Here is a 20470-nt window from a genome sequence, read left to right as displayed (position 1 = left end):
TATCGTAAAAATTTTCATTTCCACACGGCTACCGAAGATATTGTATCGCGACCAAAAATTAAATCTCTTTTCTTGAACACCTTGTATGTATTGAACGATATGCCAGTTGGCTGACGATTTATTCAGCGAAATTACCAATGGCAGCAGATTCTAGAACCACGAACGATAACGTACGTCTGCACGTGCGGCACGTATGTTCCGATCAGTAGTGTGCGGTAACCGTCGATTCCAACTAAAATACGCTGGAAAATTTGGTCACGTTACCCCGACTGAACAGTGACAATTTTATTTTCGTTTTGCTTATAAATTGGTCGCCGCGTCGCCTAAATGAAAATATCGATGTGTGAAGTAGAGTTATAGACTTCCTACGTGAGCAAGCTGTTTTACTGCTTTCTTTTAAATACAATGAAATTATGTTTGTGGTGCGTCGAACGCATATTGACTAGAGGCACTGAACTTTCCTTGCATTTCTTTTACTTAATTTATTAAATCGTAACATGCAAAATGTTCGCTGGTACCGTAATATGAAGGAGAGATGTTGCTACATCCCGGTGAAGTGGATGATAATTTATAAAACCGCAAACGATAAGTTACATGCTCACGTAAGTGTACCGTCAGCTGATACTGTTCAACGGAACGAGGATTTATTGCAAATTGTGTTGCAAAAAATATCGTTTATTTTCCAGTTCCAGAGAAAATTACTTTATGCTATTGTACTTGGTACACAGTGGGGGTAGCCTTCCCTGATATCTTTAATGACGCAATGACATAATTGACGATCATGCAGATTTAAATCTGCTTTAATTAATTACAGAGATAAACAGTGATGCTCTGTTATTGGTATGAAAAAATGCTTGCTAAAATATTGTAGCGGTTAATAAAGTAAAATAAAAGATTATTAAAAATCCGAGAACACCCGAATTTAAAAATTAGGTTAAGGATATGTGTTAATATACTATCAATCAAAAGTTAATAGACAGTACGATTAGAGGTTTGACCATGAATATAATAAGGTTTGCCTGTATGTTAAAAACTTGATCGTTCGTCCTATCCTCGACTATACTACTCCATCCGATACATCAAATTATTGTTCAGAAAATGCCACGGATACAGAACGAATGAACTGTGATAAAACTGACAGCACAGAAGCTAGTAATGGTAGTGAATAGCTGCTAGCTGCCAAGATGTCAAAATCGTTTCAAAAGAAAGCGTAGCACGCGGGATAAGGAAGCAATACAATGAAAAGGCATGAGAAAGTCTGGCGACTGCGTAGAAAAGTAGTTTCGACGTGCGGTTACGATTCTCCTGGTGTTATGCCGCGAGGCTTACTATAGGCCGTATTTCTGACCGTCGCTCGCGGTCCTACAGTGTCGCAGACGGATCGTCTTATCTGCCCGACGGAAGATATACAAGGTATCGACGAGCGCATAGTTGTCACCAAGCAGCGAGTTCTGGAAACGTCGATTTCGGTCCGTTATGTCATACACATAAAGAAGGTGGTACACGTGATCATAGGCGCGAACGGTGGCGTGACCCAAGCGTAGTGGGGGTCGTCTCCCAGAGAAGACAAAGAAATGATCGAAATTAAGGTCGCATAGTCTAACGAATTCATTGAGAGATATGGTAAAGTCGGGTCGACTTTCTGTAACATATTTACTGTATTCATTGTTAAACAATTTGTGGCGTGTTCATCATATTATTGTTAAATATTGTCAAATATACCATTTTATGTTAACCTGTTAATACAGTGTTAAATTCATTGAACTACTGCTGTTATCTTAATCGAAACAGGGGAACGACTATTTCGCGGCGTCGATTAGCAGAATCGTAGCAAGAATTTACGCCTCTCGCTAACGCGTTTTCCTCGCGACCGCGTCTCTCCGCGAACGGTCGTAACACCTGGAAGCGAAGCTGGCTAGATCCATTGCTTTTAATGCGCCTTAAACTAAACTTTTTGATTCGACAAATACAATGCCGACCCGAAGCCGATACATTACCTACTTAAAAATAATAGGGGCCGCAAGCGTTTTCCGACAATATATTTCCGTGCGGGGGGAGATACTTTTCCTGATTCCCTTTAAATGGTGGCGGTGGCTTTGTTTTTAATGCGACTGACCCACTTGGCCCAACGTCCCACTTTTGCCCCACATACCAGCCACCACGAACTTCTGATAGTTCAGAATCTAGATCGTTCTTAGCGGATTGACTGTCTCGATAAACCTTTTTTTCTCTCTCCCTGACGCGTTTTTCCGACAGATTCGAGGTAAAAAAGTCGCGTAAAAGAGGGAGTAAACTGTCGTGTCACCGTTTACTTTACGAAATTTGTGATTTTTATTTCGAAAGCGCGTTTGATCCATCGAGGGTAAACATTGAACTAGCGCAATATTTTCGGTTCAGTCAACTTTAATTACTAAAAATTGCTCTATAACGTTACGATTATGAAAATGATAATTAGATAATTCAACAATTTAGAAGAAGTAAGATATTTTCTTTTCTCTCTTGTTTGTCTAGTTTTGTCAGCTTGATTGTTTAACAATTTCTTGATTACGTATCGATCAATTTATCAATTCCTTTATCAATTTCGCGATCTAATGACGAGCATTGTTCACAGTAAGTCGGTACAAACAACTCTGCTATTCATCGCAAACAAAACTATAAGGGGGAACATTTCATCCCATTTCCCTCGCTCAACCAGTTTCTTCTAATATATCTTATTCTGGATTCAGCGTCGCGCACAGAAGTACAACGTAATAAACGAGAACGTCTAGTTTAGTTGTTGGTTGGGTGAAAAGTGGAACACACGAGAAACGCGACGTGACGAAGCAACTAAGCGATTAATTGATCGATCCTCAACGCGATTCAACCGTGCATCATCTTCGAGAGTGACCTCACGATTGGCATTGGAATTACACGCGCACCAAGATTAATATTGGTCTCTGCGTTTGAGGCCAATTGTACCAGCGGAAGTTGGCCAGCAACCATTCACTTTAAATGTATGGCGTCTACCACCACCCATTCCGCTCGAAATGTATTGTTAAATATCGCTCTGAAATTAATAGTTTTGCGCGGTAAACGACACCGGCAAGTGAGAAATTCGCACAATTTTCCAAATAAACTTTGTCACGTTGAAATGCACGTTACAACTATTGTAAATACGTAATATATTAATTAGCGTAGTTCCGGTGTAAAAGCTGGTTCAAATTCATGAAAAAACATAACATTAACGATAAATGTTCCTCTGCTTTCGATAAATTTCATTATCGCTTGAAAATTTGTAATTATTCATTAGTTTCTATTCTGTTGTTATAGTTTTCGTTGCAAATTAATGGAAAATTTACGACTACTGCGTAAATAACTTTAAAAACATTTGTAACCTTTTTCTGGTATCATAAAAATTGTCGGCGTTAATTGGGTGAAGAGTTCAAAAATTCAAAATTATCCTAAAGGACATCTTTGAGGGATATTAAAAAATGAATAGGACTTTGCCAGGTTCTTGTTTTCCCCAAGATTACAGGCAGTATGTAACGCTTTGTCGAGGGATTCTTCAACGGAGTAAAGTAATAATTTCCTGCAATTAGGTAGAATATGTTCCTTACGCGTGATCAATTAAAGCGATGCCGTATACTGAATTTCATAGGTTTTGTGGAACAATTAATAGATCGACGACATCGACAACGCTTTCTAAAAATGAAACTGACCTGGCGCGATATTATGTAGATACCCGTTTAATATCGGTTCTGGCGTAGAAACGTAATTATGTGTTGGGAGCTCGTAAACATGTGGTAGCGCGTTAAATAATGCACAGAAAATAGTGGAATGTCCACATCGATGCAATTAAAGCTGCATTCGTAGTAATGAAGGCGATTAACAATTATTACCATGTTACTATGGTCAGTTAGTAATGGCATGTCCTGAAGGTAATCATAACATAGGTTGCTGCTGATCATTAATTTGTGTTCACTAATGTTGTTAAATTGAAAAATTTCATTGAAACCTTTATAGAATAATTCCAGGTTGTTTTTCTCAACGACCGTATGTATTTAATATCTAGTAATAAGACTAATATCTATTTGAACTCAGCATCTGACAGAAGATTATAACAAACAATCCTCTTTCAATATCATTAAATACACAACAGAATATCTCAATGAACAAGAACGCTATGAACTTTCCGAACAATCCAATATCTGTCATTTGATCGTTTATCAAATGAGACATCAAATAATATTTCAACGTCAAAATTAATGTTTCAACCCAGGGACCATATCACTTCGTTATCGTGCTATACTTAAAAAAGTTAATCCTGTAACCGACCTTAAGAAGACGATTTATTTGCAACGAAGCTTTTTCAATTTTGCCATGTATATTGGACGTTGGATTAACAACCGGGCAAACCGATCGATTAGTTAATCTATTGACACATTACAGAATCCTATCGTAATTCTATATTGATGCTACATAAGATCAATTACGAAAACATGCTTACATAATCAATATTTCCAGTTTACATATACTAGTAGCATACCGGTGGCATGCAGTGCAGCCCTCTAAATATGGTAAGAAATTTGGCGTAAGTATCAGCACGTAAACTTGTGTATGCAAAATATCATTGACTTTACGTGGAGGAGAGAATTTATGAACGTATTCGTAATACAAGTATGTAGTCGTTTCTGGGTCAAGTGAAAGAGAATTGACATACAGGAATTGTTGAATCATTTTTATCGAGTTTACTAAAATTTTTGGTAGACGGCTAGAAATTGCGAACACAGAGGCTGGCAATAATATTTCGCGAGCGACATTTTTTTGGAAAACCTACTTTTCTGGAATTCTACACGAGTATTCAACATATCTCGTCTAATGGCTTCGTAACTAACTGGTTTATTTTTTAACAAATCTTAACAATATATATTATGCGTTTTTGTTTTTGTTTTTGTTTTTGTTTTTGTTTTTGTTTAAAAGCAAAGCTCTTGTAAATAATAACGATCATTATTTAAGAAGGATCTGCCAAAGATTCTATTTCATTAGTTATTGTATAGAAAAGTATTCAAGTAGAACATTTTTTATGTCAATCTCAGATATGATGAAAATTGAATGACAGAACAGAATTCTTATTCCGTTGAATTGAAGTGACCGGAAATAATATTTCTTTTATTTTATTCACTTCGCTCATTCGTGAAACCAATTTATTGGTTTATTGAAAAATCAATGAATACAGCAATATTTTATTATAATCGTTTCATGAATATGCGTATATCATGTTTGTATATTTTAACATAGAAATAAGAAAAACTTACGTAAGGTCCACGAAAGAAATTGTCCAAACTATTGTTAGTTATGAGCATGCACGATATAAAGTAGATTGTTCCATGAATATTAAACAGATGAAGGCAGCGTTAAATTACCTGTTATACATGAGAACGTCAGGCTTCCAAAGTCTATGTGGTGGAATCCTGAGGTCTCTCACTCCTCCGTAATCCGACGTATTCCATCTCATGTTCACATCGTTCCATTCCTGTAATTGAAAAATTTTATTTTAAAACATTCCTTGAAAATTTTCAATCAAGTCGAACCACTGATTTCATATAATCTACTATTCGACCTTTCACTTAATCATTAGTCTACATTATTGATCCTATAAGTAGGATATACGTATACCTCGATATTTTTACTAAATTAATTTTTACTTTTAGATTCATTCACTTTTTAATTTGGTTCAAAAAGGTACGAAATTAATTTACACGTAAAATGTATCGCAGTGAAATTTGTTTTCTCTCCTTAAGTTATTATCAAATTATTACTTTGTTAAACTTCACACGAAACAAAAGTTCGGTACTTTATTGCATTTCAGATTTTTTTTGTAATATTAAAGGAAAAATGAAAAAACGCCGGAATGTTACGTAAAATGCATTTTAAAAATGCAGGTGCCTACTACTCGTAACTTTGTTTAACAGTTTAGTAACTTGCTCTCTTCGCATAGACCATGCACTGTCAATTCTACGGTGCTAATATCTTTCACGGCAAAGTTTTCGTGGAAATTTTCTAGACTTTCGCTCAGAGTTAGCGCAACTTTGCGGAAAATACGAGGCGATTTGGCAAATTGCAAACTTTTGGTGGGATTCTTCATTTTGCTATTTCCAGTTTTTCTTGGCCAAGACAAGTAAAGATGCAAAGAACTAATCGATAGGGCTAGCAATATACTTTTCCATACATTATGATATTTTAGTAATAGTATATATATATCTGCACACTGACGCCTTCATATATTTTAGATTCTATTATTTGTTAATTTTCTTTCATAATCTACCATTTTTCGGAATAGTATAGGCTGATTTATAATTTTTATAAAACATACTAATCTAATAAAATACCATTCCGTTAAACAAAATGAACATCCCTTTCCCTTCTAAAATGTTTATTCCGATTAATAATGATAAATGGTTATATGTATTTCAAATTGAACCATTCTTTGTCATTTACAGATACGTATTTTTCGCGAATAATTAAATATTCCGAATCGTGTATAATTAAATGAAAAAATCAAACGTGAAATGATTTCAGTTTTTCGACCATTGTGGGTATTAAAGCAAAAAGAGATATCGTCGTTAATATGATGAACATAGAGCAAGGAACGAATGGATGAATTCTAACGGTAAGTGGAGTCGTCACTCATCGAATACTTGTCCACAGGAATGCTCGATCTGTTTCGTGTAGGCCATTAGATTCACACCCATTAGTCACCAACTCCCGATTGATTAGCCACTGATGGAGTACACTGGCGGATAATTAATAATGGCTACTGTGTCCGATGGTTTACGTGGCACGCATAGGCCGTTTATTATATATCCATTTCTACGCACGGATGTGGAAGCTTGACATACAGAATCAGCCTCTTGTTTGTTATAATGAAACTGGTTCACAACTCACCAGTCCAGCATAAAATTTCCTTTTGCGCTCAGCTTTTGAGGTTTCTACTTGATACGAAGGAAGGGAAGTAATCAAATATGGCAATAATGAAGTACAAGATGATTCGCGTAAAAATTGTATCGTTCAAATGATCGAATAATATTTAGATCTGAAATAAAAGCAGCTTATAACAAATATATACACATGACGTCAAAAATTCATTATACGTTTAACAGATAATACTATCCTCGCCGTACAATATCTCTCCTAATAATATTTCCACGTCTCATTCAGTTTATAAGGCAATATTGAGAGTCAATATTGCTTTCTCTTAGAAAGGATCCGTTACTTACGGCAGATATTACAAAGCACTGTATTCGCTATTCGTGAGAAAACTGAAGAGACTCGTTCCTTTGAAAAGAGACGAATGCTGGCAATCTCGTCGCATGGTTGGCACACCGCGAAAATACATTTTCTAAGAGCATTAGTATTCTAAGACAATCGGAATAGAAGAGGTAATCGAATAAAAGATCGTAAAACAAAAACTGGAAAGAGTTTCGTTAAAATGATTCTTGATTCCCTGATTCACTGAACGCTAAGTGAGAAATCTACCTATTCTCCAGCGACTTAGTCCGAACATTTTTCTAGTTTTGAAGTTAAGCAATTAATCTCGCCAACTGAAATTTCCTTCGACAAACTAATCAATCTCTCCAAATTCAACTTATTTCGATTCACATCGATTTCAACCCAGCTCATTTGTACAAATTTCGTGATTTTGCTATGTATCAAAAACTCAGATTGTTATAACTATTTATAAGATTGGAATCTTATATTAAATATCCACTTGAATGCTTTAAATTTTGTATCCGCCTCGTATCAAAAAATATTTACTTCGTACAGAATACATATGTATTTCAATGGAAGAAAAGAAATTCTTCGTATGTTACAACTTAACATATATACAGAACATAATATATATGTATATATATATATATATATTATATGTATATGTATATTATATGTATATATATATTATATGTATACGTATATATATATATATATATACATATATATATATATATATATATATATATATATAACTATATATATATATATATATATATATATATATATATATAAATTGGTTGGTAACTGGTGGTACAAGCGGAAAGGGGGTGATTCTACGCGAAATATGAAGTCGAAAATATAGAATAAAAATTTTTCGTTTGAGGCTTTGTTTTCGAGAAAATCGACTTTGAATTTTCGCTCGGTACGCGTGTACTTTATCACATCTCGTTATAACGGATCTCACTGTAGATCGTTGACCCGAAGGAAAAATTAAAAAAAAAAAAAATTTTATTCTATATTTTCGACTTCTTTTTGCGCGTAGAATCACCCCTTTCCCGCTTGTACCACCAGTTACTAACCATCCTGTATATATATATATGTATATATATGTCGGGGTTCCATTAGAATTAGGATTAGGGGCGTGAAACGAATCTTCGTTTGGGTTACACGTTGTCGTTATGCAATAGAGAAGACATTGACTAGTGCAAATACGATTATTATAGAACCGGACAAGTAGTTAGGTACTCGAGAAACTAATGACAATGATCCGAGGTTCAATAACGAATCCGCGGTCGACGGGATGATAGATGAACGTGCTCACAAAATCTAAGTCAGACGCGTAATATTCACTGGTCGTAAAGGGTTTTACTCCTTTCATCGATGAGATCGCTAGCCGCCCTCGAGGGAAAGTTGCTAGTGGGAGACGCCGCTCGTTGAAAAATAGGTCCCCCTATTTTCCCGTAGTTTTTCTTTTTTTTTTTTTATTTATTTGTTGAAATTACAATCAATTCTCGCGTTGAGAATTTTCAGTAATTTTTCTGGCGTGGCGCAGTGACATGGCTGTTTATTTACAATAAGTTAATACTTATTATAGATAGGTATAATTTATAAGTATTATAAGTAAGTGCATATGCTTAATTTGGATAATTAAATAAATCTGACGTTTAGGTCTAGCGGATAGTGCCTCTTCAGCCTGCGAGTCTGGTCCGTCGTATCGAGTAGTCCAGTGATTAGGGGGTTTCGGTGTTTGTTGATTCTTTTGCTGTATCTGTTGCTATATTTTGCTATTTCCTCTTTGACGGTGGGTATCTTGAGGTCGCGGTGTATTGTTTCATTGGTTACATACCAAGGTGCGTCAATTAGGGATCTTAGCGTTTTCGATTGAAAGCGTTGGAGTATTTCAATGTTGGAGTTACTTGCTGTTCCCCATAGTTGGATTCCGTAGGTCCAGACAGGTTTTATTACGGTCTTGTAGAGGGTAATTTTATTCTGTATATTTAGTTTGGAGCGTCGGCCCGTGAGCCAATAGAGTTTTTTTAGTTTGTCCTTTAGTTGCTTCCTTTTATCTGAGATGTGTGTCTTCCACGTTAGTCTCCTGTCCAGGGTCATGCCCAGGTATCGGACTGTGTCCCTGCTAGGAACTGTTGCATTGTTGATGGTGACCTGGGGGCAGGTTTGTTTTCGGAGCGTGAAGGTTACATGTGAGGATTTCTTTTCGTTGACTTTGAAGCCCCATTTGTGAAACCACTTTTCCATGGAGTCGAGACTTCGCTGGAGTCGTCTGCAAATGTCGCTATTGTTATATCATTTGATATAGGTAGGTCGGCAGTGTAGATGGAGTACAGTAGGGGTCCGAGGACACTACCTTGGGGTATGCCGGCTTCTATTGGGAATGTTGCGGAAGTGGCGTCTAGGTATTTAACCATGAATTGCCTATTGGTTAGGTAAGATTTTAGGATGGAGTAGTAGGGGTGGGGTAGGATCTTTTTAAGTTTGTATAGTAGCCCTTCATGCCATACTTTATCGAATGCCTGTTGGATGTCTAGGAAGACCGCTGAGCAATATTTTTTCTTTTCGAGTGTTTGGCTGATCGTATGAGTTAGGCGGTGGATTTGCTCTACTGTAGAATGATGTTTTCGGAAGCCGAATTGGTGATCTGGGAGTGTTTTCAAGTTCTCTAGGATTGGAAGGAGTCGGTTCGTGAGCATCTTCTCGAATAGTTTGGACAGGGTAGGTAAAAGACTGATTGGGCGATAGGAGCAGGTTTCGTATATCGGTTTACCGGGTTTAGGGATGAGGGTAATCAATGAGATTTTCCAAGCCTTAGGATAGTGTTCCAGGCGAAGGATAGCATTAAAAATCGATGTGATGAGTGCTATCCCTTTTGTGGGAAGTTCCTTGATTGCTCTATTGCCTATTAGGTCGTGTCCTGCTGCTTTCTTGGGGTTTAGGCGACTGATTGTTTCTATAGTCTCAGCAGAGGAGAAGGGTTCGATAGGAGGGGACATTTGGAAGGGGGTGTGCAGGTATTCAGTAACGTCCGCGGCGGTTTGGGGGGAATGGGGTTTGAATACTTTTGACAAGTGTTTTGCAAACAGGTCGGCTTTTTCTATAGGGCTTCGCGCCCATCCACCTTGCGGACGGCGGATAGGTGGGATTATTTGTGGGGGGCGTGTGAGTTTCCTGGAGGCCTTCCATAGTGAGTAGTTGGCGTCGGCTGTGGGGGATAAGCTGGCGAGGTATTTATGGAAACAGTCGTTTTTATAGTTTCTTAGGGTTCTGGATAGCTTTCTAGTTGCGTCGTTAAGTTTGCGTTTGTCCTCCGGTGTTCTATGGGTCTGCCATACTCTTCTTAGTCTTCGTTTTTCTGCTATTTTTTTTAGTATGTAATGGGGATATTCTTGTTTGCTGTTAGATGGCTTTGTCGGTGTGGAGAGGCGGATTGCGTTTATTATGCTCGTGTTTAAGTATTCCGTGGCTGCTTCGATATCTTCCTTTGTTTTTAGTGGGGTGGAGGCTGAGGTTGAGTGTGTAAAGACTTCTCTGAAGAGCTGCCAGTTGGTGTGTTGGTTGTGAATGGAGCCATTAGGTGTATTCTCGATGATTGTTGAACTGACTGTTGCTATCACGGGAGAATGATCAGAGGAGAGATCAGCCGAGGAGTTGATCTGGACGTGTCTTGATGGGATATTTTTAGTTATGAAGAAGTCGAGAAGGTCGGGTATTTTGTTGGTGTCAGTGGGCCAGTATGTGGGTTCGTATGTGGTGAGGTAGTTGAGGTTGTTGTTTGTTATGCTGTTTAAGAGGTTTTTGCCTCTTGCTGTAACCAGTCTGCTGCCCCATTGGATGTGCTTGGCGTTATAGTCTCCTCCAACTATGAATCTGTTGCCCAGGGTGCCCAGGAAGTTATCAAAGTCTTCTTTGGCGATGGAGTGTCTGGGAGGGCAGTATACTGCTGAGGTGGTGATTGAGCCATGACAGTCTTCTATTGCTACGTTTGTTGCTTGGAGGTAGTCTTTCTGGAATGATGGGAGTTCGTAGTGCTTAATACTTGCTTTGATTATTATTCCGGTGCCACCGTGGGCCTTTCCGCTGGGGTGTTGGGTATGGTAGAATTTGTAACCATTTATTTTCAGGTAGCTCTTGTCGGTGAAGTGGGTTTCCGACACGAGCATTACGTCGATTTGCTGGTGTTTTAAGAAGAGTTCTAGTTCAAGTTTGTGTTGCGCTAGACCGTTGGCGTTCCAGAGTGCTATGCGCCTTGGTTTTATTTTGAGTCGGGGCGTGCTAATTTTTCCACGATGAGTGTTAGTAGCGATAGCAAGTGATTTATTTGCTCCGATTGTTTCTCTATTAGCTTTTCAAGCCTTGAGGAGTTGTCTGTGTTTGGTGGGTTGGGGTCACTGTTTTGGGGAAGGTTCCTTTGGCTGTTCGGGTTATTTTGGATGCCTTGTACTGCTTGGGCATAGGAGGTTGAGGTGGAGATGAATTTGGTAGGACTGTGCGTTTGGTTGGTTGAGGGGGTTGGGGTAGTCGTGAATTTCGGCGGGCTGGGTGTTTGGTTGGATACCTCTTTTGCTCTGAGCTTAGGGTACCTGTTCGTGTATAGTGTTTTATATGCTGGGCAGCCTTTGTAGTTGGCAGGGTGGTCCCCTTGGCAGTGGATGCATTTCGCTGGGGTTTCCGGTGGTTTGGCGCACTGGTCAGTGGAGTGAGAGCCTGCGCATTTAACGCAGCGGAAAGTATGGTTGCAGTATTTCTGCGTATGACCGTACCTTTGGCACCTTTTGCACTGCACTATTTCTTTTTTCACGAGCGGTGGTTCGATCTTTACTATCGCGTTCATTAGGCGACTGATGTTATATATTTCCTTATTGTTCGGTTTTTGTTTAATGTCTAGGAAGAATAAGGATAACGGGTCTTTCGAGACTCTATGCCTTATATTACTTACGTTGACGACTTCGTGGCCGAGTTTTGAGAGTTCGTATTTTAGTTCGTCTATGTCTGCTGAGTGGTGTATGTTTCGTAGGACCACCCGGAAAGGCCTTTCCTGTTTAAGTTGGTAGGTGTGGAAGTTGGCGTTCAGGGTCCTGAGTGTCTTGGTGAGTTTTCTGTAAGCTTCTGGGTTCGTCGGTAGTATTTTCACCTTGTTGTTGCTTATCTTAAGGTTATATTCCTCCTTGCTGGTATCTCTCTCTAGGGACTTGGTCATTGTCTATATGTCAATGACGTCGTCCACAAAAATTGGTGGGGGAGGGGGGATTCTCTGTGAGTGTTGGTTTGATGGCGGTTCTACGATTTCCATGGCGTCGTTTGAGGATTCCAATACGGCGAACCTGTTGTGTGTGTTTATTTGCGTTGCTGGTTCTATTTTCCTCTTCTTTGTAGTGTTAGCGTCGTTAGTGCGGAGAGTTCTGCTACACTTCTGCCACGGGGGGGGGTAGCTCGGGGTAGCTGCGAGTCTGCTCCGGAGAGCCTGGTCGCGGTTGCTGGGCCATCATCGAGCTAGTTAATTCGGAATGAACAACTAGTCGTGAGGCTGTGAGGCTAGTATTCGTGTTGGGGTTAGGTGCGTGGGATTTTCTCCTCCCTAGGGGGTAAGGGGCACTTAGCTGTGTTCTCTTTCGACGGTTGGGCGACACGTGTTGTTTTCGAACTACGCTGGGCACTAGAGACACGTCTGCACGCTTCGGCACTCCACAGCGAACTGCGTTTTTCCCGTAGTTGAGACAAAAACTGTTTGTCTGTTTGAAGGACTTTAGTTGGCTAAATCTTAAGATTTATAACAGGCCCTTGGGCTAGCTGAACATGTACTGCGGAGACGCATCGACATCTGGCAATCATCTTACTCGAAGAATAGGGTCTGCGTGTGGCGAGCTACGGGACAGAGACCGTTGGAATGTTTACTGTCGAGTGTTACAACTATTTCCTTTTCAAGGAGAGCTATAGAATTATTCCATGCCTTTGTTAGACAAGGCGTTCATCCCGTGACCGCGGCTACGTTCGGCGACTGGCTGTCGCCTCGAGCCCAAGCTCATTATCACAACTCTCGAACAATTACAATCGGATTGAATAACTACAATTGTTTAATTACAGTAGACTCTAGGTTACAATGTTGCGGGATTAATCAAAGTTCCAAAGACTCCGGTATTCTTTCATCTCCGACATATATATAAGAGAAGCATGCCAAGATGGATACATTAAATAAATCATTCCTTCATGGAAAAATTTCAAGCGAGGAAAACACAATACATGTTATATCAAACATTGTATTATCATATAAAGTTTCGTCTCTTGGCGAAGGATACCATACATTCTTCTTACAACGTCCCATAAAGTACCATTTCATTGGTCCACATATCACTAATATTTGCAGACAATTCCGTATGTAAATTCCATAGCGAAGATAAGAAAAGGAGGGAAAATTCAAAATGCACGTGCCACGAATTAAGCGATATAAATGCGGCGACGCACATGCAAATGCCGAGTTTAATGATTTCCATGTCCAATTCTCTCGAAGAATAATTCCCCAATTTGCCCCAATTTTCCCTCTTTCGGAAGTGCAGCACGATTCCCGCCCTTGCAATATCCATAAACATAAAACTGAGTTGTCTCTTGGATTCAAATCGCATCACGACTGTTTTCTACTGTTTTATATTCGTTTCACTGTCAATCGGTCTCCGAGCCGGTAACCTAATTAAAATGCTTGACCGATTTTGATCGAATGTACCGAATTCGCCATAGGATGAGCGAAAAGTTAACGGTATCCGTAAGATTCTATTTAATGTAATCGTAATTTGACCAAACGGTACAGAGTGGAAATCGTCGAAAGACCTTTGACTTCTAAGGACGAATCGTAAATTCCACCTTCGGATTTTCATCTCGCCTTCTTCCTTTCTCTCGGTCGCGACACAGATTCCGTTGTTGACATTACACGAAAATCTTGCAGAGGATTCAACGGCACGTCCGCGCTAAATTTGTCGAGCGGGGAATCTTGACAATTTCAATTATCGCTCCTTCGAATCCGGGCTATTCCGATCGCTGTCCCGTTGGTACGCGAATGCGATCAACAGATTTGTCAGAGGACCTGATCTACGACGTCACATCGGCATACCGCTTTGTCTTCCGTTTTGCTTTTGTCTTCTTCCCTGGAAAGTTTGTACAATAGGTCAAGAAGACTGCACGTTAATGCATTTGCTGTTACTAAAACACGGCTATCCTATTCCTGAAACTGCGATTTTCTTTTATTAGAAATACATCAAAGTTATTACTTATGAAGAAGTATGTAAAAGGCAAGTTCGCTGAGCAAAAGGCAATGGATTTTCTACCTCCAGGACAGGTCTTTCTTCGAAGCACGTATCATTGAATAATGAATACTTGATAAAATACCGCACCCAGGAAGCTTACAGAATGTATTAATGCTAATATACTACGGCTATTAATAATAACAGCCGCTCGTGTGACATGTACCAGCAGATAAATTGTGCTAAAAATTCGGCGAAAATCTTCGAGTCGCCAGAGGAGTCGTACATAGTTAAAATTCACGGGACATTAAGCGCTCCTTCCTTCTAATTTGTGTAACGTTGTGCTCTTTCTGCAATTCCTCCGAATTCGCGATCTTAAAGCCCGCCGCCGTTCCTAGCACCAATAAAAGTTGAACTATTCAACGAACTGTAACTAACTAGCTGTACTATATTTTCGCTTGATTTAACTTCTGGCCGATTAGTAGCTTGTGCACGCTGGTTGTCTTCCAAACTCGTCGATCGAAAACTCTGACCAAAACTTGACTTAGACTCTTAGCGGTTGCACGTGCAGGCTACAGAAGTCGAACCGACTACTAATGGCTCTTTCGATCTTCTATGATGAGAAACGCTAAACGATATTAACGAATACATTGAGCGAATCGCAAATCGAAGGCAGAAACCGCTTAAAACCTTTGCTAGCTTTAAGATTTGAACGTTGGATGGAGCGTTTCGCGTATAAACTCGCGAGGCTGATTATTCGGATTCACCCTTGGAATTGGGGCAGCAGTTTCAAACTATCCAAGAAGTTCATTTAAAGTGCTGCGGGCAAGATTCTTTTGCATTTTCCACGGAGAACTCTTTATACTACCTTTTCTGAATTACCTTCGAAAGCATTAACTGTTTAACGGTACGGTCTATTTCTTGCTGATGTATAAAAAAAAATCTCTGGAACATTCCGAATTTCGTTTTACCGTTTTTTAAATAGTTTTTAAGATTTCTTTTTTTCTCCCCTCTCTCCACTTTTCTTTTTTTATTTTTGTTGCTTCTCTTACTTTAAGTACTACGGGATGTTAAAACCATAATTCACAACATCTGAGGATATTAAATGAAGATAAAATGTCCTGAGAATTTCGTTGCGCTGTCTCTTCAGAAGGAAACCGGATCGCTGGTTTCGCAACTAATTTTAAGTCTCCATTCTCTTCGCTGAAGGACGTAATTAGAGCGTTTCCCAAAGTTCTGCGAAGAGCAGAGAGCGGTTGAACAGATGATGAGAAGATTATGTTGGAATATAAAGTCGTTAAGATACTTCAGACCTTTCTTCGCTTCTGATTGGATTTCTTCTATAAAATTTATGAAATCTATGTATTCTGATTCCATGGCGCAAAGACTACGTCAACAACGACCATATCAATTTGTTCAAACTTGTAATTTGTAATATTTCATAAAAATAATTGTCGGGTGATAATTTTAAGTAAATTGATTATTTTCTCGATCTCGAAGATTCTGCGTTACTCTGAAAATGCTTGTCCTGGAAATACATATCACCGGTTTCACAGACAAACTTCACTTTCCTCGAATAAGTGACCTAATTAAATCATGCCACCAAGTCCATCACAAGGCACATGGGATTGAATCGAGGGTAGTAACGAAGATGGAAAAAAAGATACCATAGGTAGATCGAAAGACATCATCGAGGAAAAAAGAATGTGCGAAAGCTAATTGATTCGACTCGCCTTTGTTCAAGATACCGATATTTTGAAGCCATTATGAATGTTCGTTGTCTCATTGTAAACGTTTCTACCCTTTATCATTGTTATCATTACCCGTATATGAAACAGAAATAAAAGATTATCTAACGAATAAAGCGATTCTTAATGAGCTGATTAATATTTCCTAATTTCTGGAGCATGTTAAATACAACATATCTACGTTATACACCCGTTTCGATATGTATAATTGTTCACGAAAACGATCGTTTAATCATCGGTTCTTGATAATGTATATATGCATCCCCTATCGGTTTAATTGTGCTTTACAAGCTGATGCATACACACCATTGATCGTGCAGTATCGAAGATGTAACGGCCAATGCATAATTTTGTTTTTCCCCAAAATGAAATCCATCGTAACTGAAAAGCATCGAACTCTATTTTATTAATGCAAACAAGGGACGCGTGATTCAGTCGTTTTTTAATTGAAGCTTGATTAAACCGCCACGAGCTGAAAAATCTGTTCATTGTTATCTCGAGAACAAGTCGATGAAGCTACGTAACCGTCTCGATGAGATGAAAAAGACCAAAGGTAAGAGATAAAGCTAGGCATGGGTAAACAACAGTTCGATCGCGTTTCGGTTATACATACATTTGCTGAGAAATTGATATCACCAGATTGTAAAATACCCCTGAATAAAGATCTTCGAATAATAGCTACGTAATTATTGAGTAATAACTTTACTTCTGTACTTCTTTCATTTATTTTATTACTTACTTTGTTACTTCGCAGTAACAAAATATGTCTCCATCTCTGTAACGGTGCAACGTTTAATATGTATGGTAGTACTTTTTGAAAATTCATATCCCGTTGATAATCACGTATCATTGTTTAACATCATGCTTTGAAACGCGTGTATTTTTCAGCTGGCTTATTCTGTTCTACTAATGGCAACATACTTTTTAGGACTTTATCATTTATATAGTAAAACTTTATTTCGTTTTATTACTTTTATACGTAGCAAGCAATATTCTTGTATATACATATCTTTGGAATGAAATATTTTATGTTTAAGTTTCCATACTACTGTAAAATTTTATGTAACCCATAGCGAATCTAATTCCATATTAAAGCAGTGAATAATTCTACATAATAACATTTAAAAATACAAAGTTACATTCTTTTCACATTCGACGCAATCCGTGTTTTTAGTTTCTTAGTATAATTTTGTTTTCACAGTAATTCTATTTCGCTGTTTTGATAAATATCTTCATTTAATTTTAATACCAAAAAATATGATTAATGAAACTTATTTTATTCCTAATTTTACGTTTTCGTGTCTTAAAGAATTAATTTAGTTTGCCAAATAATTTTCTCAAGCGATTTTCAACCGCGCATTTCTTAATTTCATTGTGCCAAAATCGATATACAGAAGTTGCGAACGGCGCTAGATTAGAACTTGATGTAAACAAGTGAACTTATTTACGAACTCAGGTAAGGAGCATGAAAGAGAAGAAGAGCTGTAGGAATTCCACGACTAAAACAATCATGTTTTCGACACATGTGCCAGGGCAAACATACCACTCGTGTATCTAATTATCTACTTTTAAAATCTAGAGAGTATAAAATTTTTACTTCTAATTCTTGCTTTCATGTAACTTTGATCTATCTTTTAGCAGATATTACAAACTTATTGTTAGTGGATATACAAAAACATGCGTAAGAATACTTTTAATTTGTATGGTGTATTCCCATTTATGTTAGCAACCTGTGCAATTTCTAACATGTTTGTGCATGTGTGGTATATAAAGAGAAAAAGGAAAAGAAAACTAGCGATTCGTAAAGCCGCTGAGTAACTTGGGACCAATGTAAGGCACGTCAAAGTGAAATTGAGCTTGGCACATAGAGATGGGTTATTTCGCACCCCAAGTTTACAATCTTTCACGGTTTCGTACCTTGACGAATACCTGGCGAATTTTCTCGAATCAAACACAATTCATTGAGCGCCCTTCCGGTATTACGCCTTGCGGTAGAACATCGAAGATTGTTAAGCGATAAACTAATATCGGACATGCAAAATGAACGTCAATTGAAATAATGACTCGATCGTTTCTTGCATTTAGCGTAATTACGATACGATTGAATTTCGGAGGAGTAGATTTTCAACGGTGAGAAGGCTGTCCACATAAAAAAGGAAATGTGAAGGTGAAATAATAAATACTACACGTTAATTATTGAAATTTTGTAAAATTTATACAGATATAGTTGGTTTATCTTCGAGCAGAAAGCCGGAGACATTGGAAAATCGAGAAAATTTTAGAAATGACTGGTCACAGAGGAGCCGAATTGCGTGAATTTACAGCAAATAGGGTGAAATTTTGCACCTTCCGTTTACAATACATCACTGGCTTTTGATCAGAGACCACGAACTCATGGCGTAACTCAATTCTCGTTGAGAGCTAGTTAATACACTCTCGATTGCTTGTATGACCTGAATTTACCCCAAGTGCCACCCTATATGTATAAGGAATATTTGCTCGCTTCTCTGCGGATGCCAAACCGTTTGCAGGAAACATGCTTCTCTCTGAATAAATATCAGTAGTATTAATACGCTTGATATTTCGCGTATGTGCCTAACTCATGAATCTTTGCGTTTTTCTGATTTTCTAATAAAATTTTCGACTGATGTCCAGTTGGATAAAAATGTAATATTTTAATTTGTTTATAAGGTAATATTGTTAATACGTTATTATATAGATCAAAGTATCATTTTATAACACGGCTGACTTTGAATTTGATTTCCTTAAAAGCTTTTTCAATATACATGCTTTTCATAAGAGTTAAATGAGTTTTTGCTTAATAGTATCCTCCCAAGAGTAATAAGATGTATCAATTACATATAAAAAGGAGGAATCCTAAAAATAAAAAGAAAAAATGAAAAAATAAAAAAGGTGCAAGATTCACGCAGCGTATTACAATTCTATTAAAATTAAAAGAAATTATAACAATGATTGAGATTTATAATTAAAATTACTATAGAAGCAACTGTGAAAGAAGAAAAAATCATAAGAATAATCGTATGAAATCTTGATCAATGAAAGACTATGCTTCCCAGTAATGCAATTGGGTTTAATTTAACTTTCATTTAAACGAAATTCTAAGGATAAGACTTTCTGGAACTTATCTTTGATCTCCATTTACTGATAATCCTTTTAAAAATGGATCCCTTTAAATCAAGAAAATTACTCACATTACATAGCAACGATGCACCAATGATCTTGACCTTATATTAACCGCATCTATAAACTTTAATTAATGTTACACATGGCAGAAGATTATACTGAGATTTTTGCGAAGTGTTTCTTATTATTCACGAATAAAATAAATAAAATAAATTTTCATCGTGTATTTTAAAACAACTTCTCTAATATCAAATTTTTGCAGTTTCTAAAGATACCAATTACAATACATAGGTTAACATCTGAATGACAATAGTTTTTTAATCAAATATGTATGCAATATATAAAGTGAATACACGCTGATCCGCGCCAATAACATATCAGCCCGATAAGGTGGTTAGCGGGGGTTACTAGGGAATATCAGTCCGTCTCAATTGACAGTGGCAGGCACATTAACGAACCTAATCAAACGAGGATTCTAGCTGCCTGTGGTGCTTCTGACTCATCTCGTCCTGTCATTGATAGCTGTTAGTTAGCAGCAGCAATTGCACATTCGCTATGTGCATAGTATACAGATGAAATGAACTAATTGAAAATCATCTTCGATTCGTCGCACCTTTAAAATAGGAGGTTGACAACAATTAAGTATTTTAAAATACAGTATCCGATACGACCGGATATTAGGAATGAAAAATCGATAACCAGTTTTTATCCGACGTAACACGAGCCTAAATAAAAATTTAAGAAGCGTAAACAATGAATGCCGAAAATAATAAAATTTCTTAATGAATTACATCTCTAAAGCGATGATAAAACGGTAGGGTTTTGTATAAAACTGAATATCATTTACCGCACATTCTGTTGGAAAATTTCTTACACGGGCTAAGCCTAGCGGATTATTCTTTTATGAAAACAAGGAAGAAGAAAGGAAAGAAAGAAGGAAAACTTGTTTTCGTCGTTATAGGGGACACTGTACGAGGCAGGTTGAGTAGCAGACCTTCTTTTTCCTCTCTCCAATCCCTCGGTCCATCTTTCCTACTCATCTCTCTTAGGTGAACGCACAAAACTGGGGTGAGAAACGGAAAT

The 20470-nt window shown here is 37.8% G+C and overlaps 1 protein-coding gene across 3 annotated transcripts in view; it reads right to left on the bottom strand.

Annotated features, from left to right (window-relative positions):
• LOC117243052 (neuronal acetylcholine receptor subunit alpha-7-like) overlaps positions 1 to 20470 on the bottom strand; it is a 164892-nt gene that overhangs the window by 23857 nt on the left and 120565 nt on the right. For all 3 annotated transcript variants that reach the window (XM_033510213.1, XM_033510214.1, XM_033510215.1), the window contains one exon: positions 5403 to 5512. In XM_033510213.1, the coding sequence (XP_033366104.1) occupies positions 5403 to 5512 (110 nt within the window). The remainder of the gene's footprint in view (positions 1 to 5402; positions 5513 to 20470) is intronic.

This window comes from Bombus vosnesenskii, unplaced genomic scaffold, assembly GCF_011952255.1.
Source record: "Bombus vosnesenskii isolate JDL3184/JDL3185 unplaced genomic scaffold, Bvos_JDL3184-5_v1.1 scf7180000013265, whole genome shotgun sequence".
In the NCBI taxonomy this organism is placed as follows: Eukaryota; Metazoa; Arthropoda; class Insecta; order Hymenoptera; family Apidae; genus Bombus; species Bombus vosnesenskii.
The sequence above is the reverse complement of the archived record's forward strand: the minus strand, read 5'-3'. Positions and strand labels throughout refer to the sequence as shown.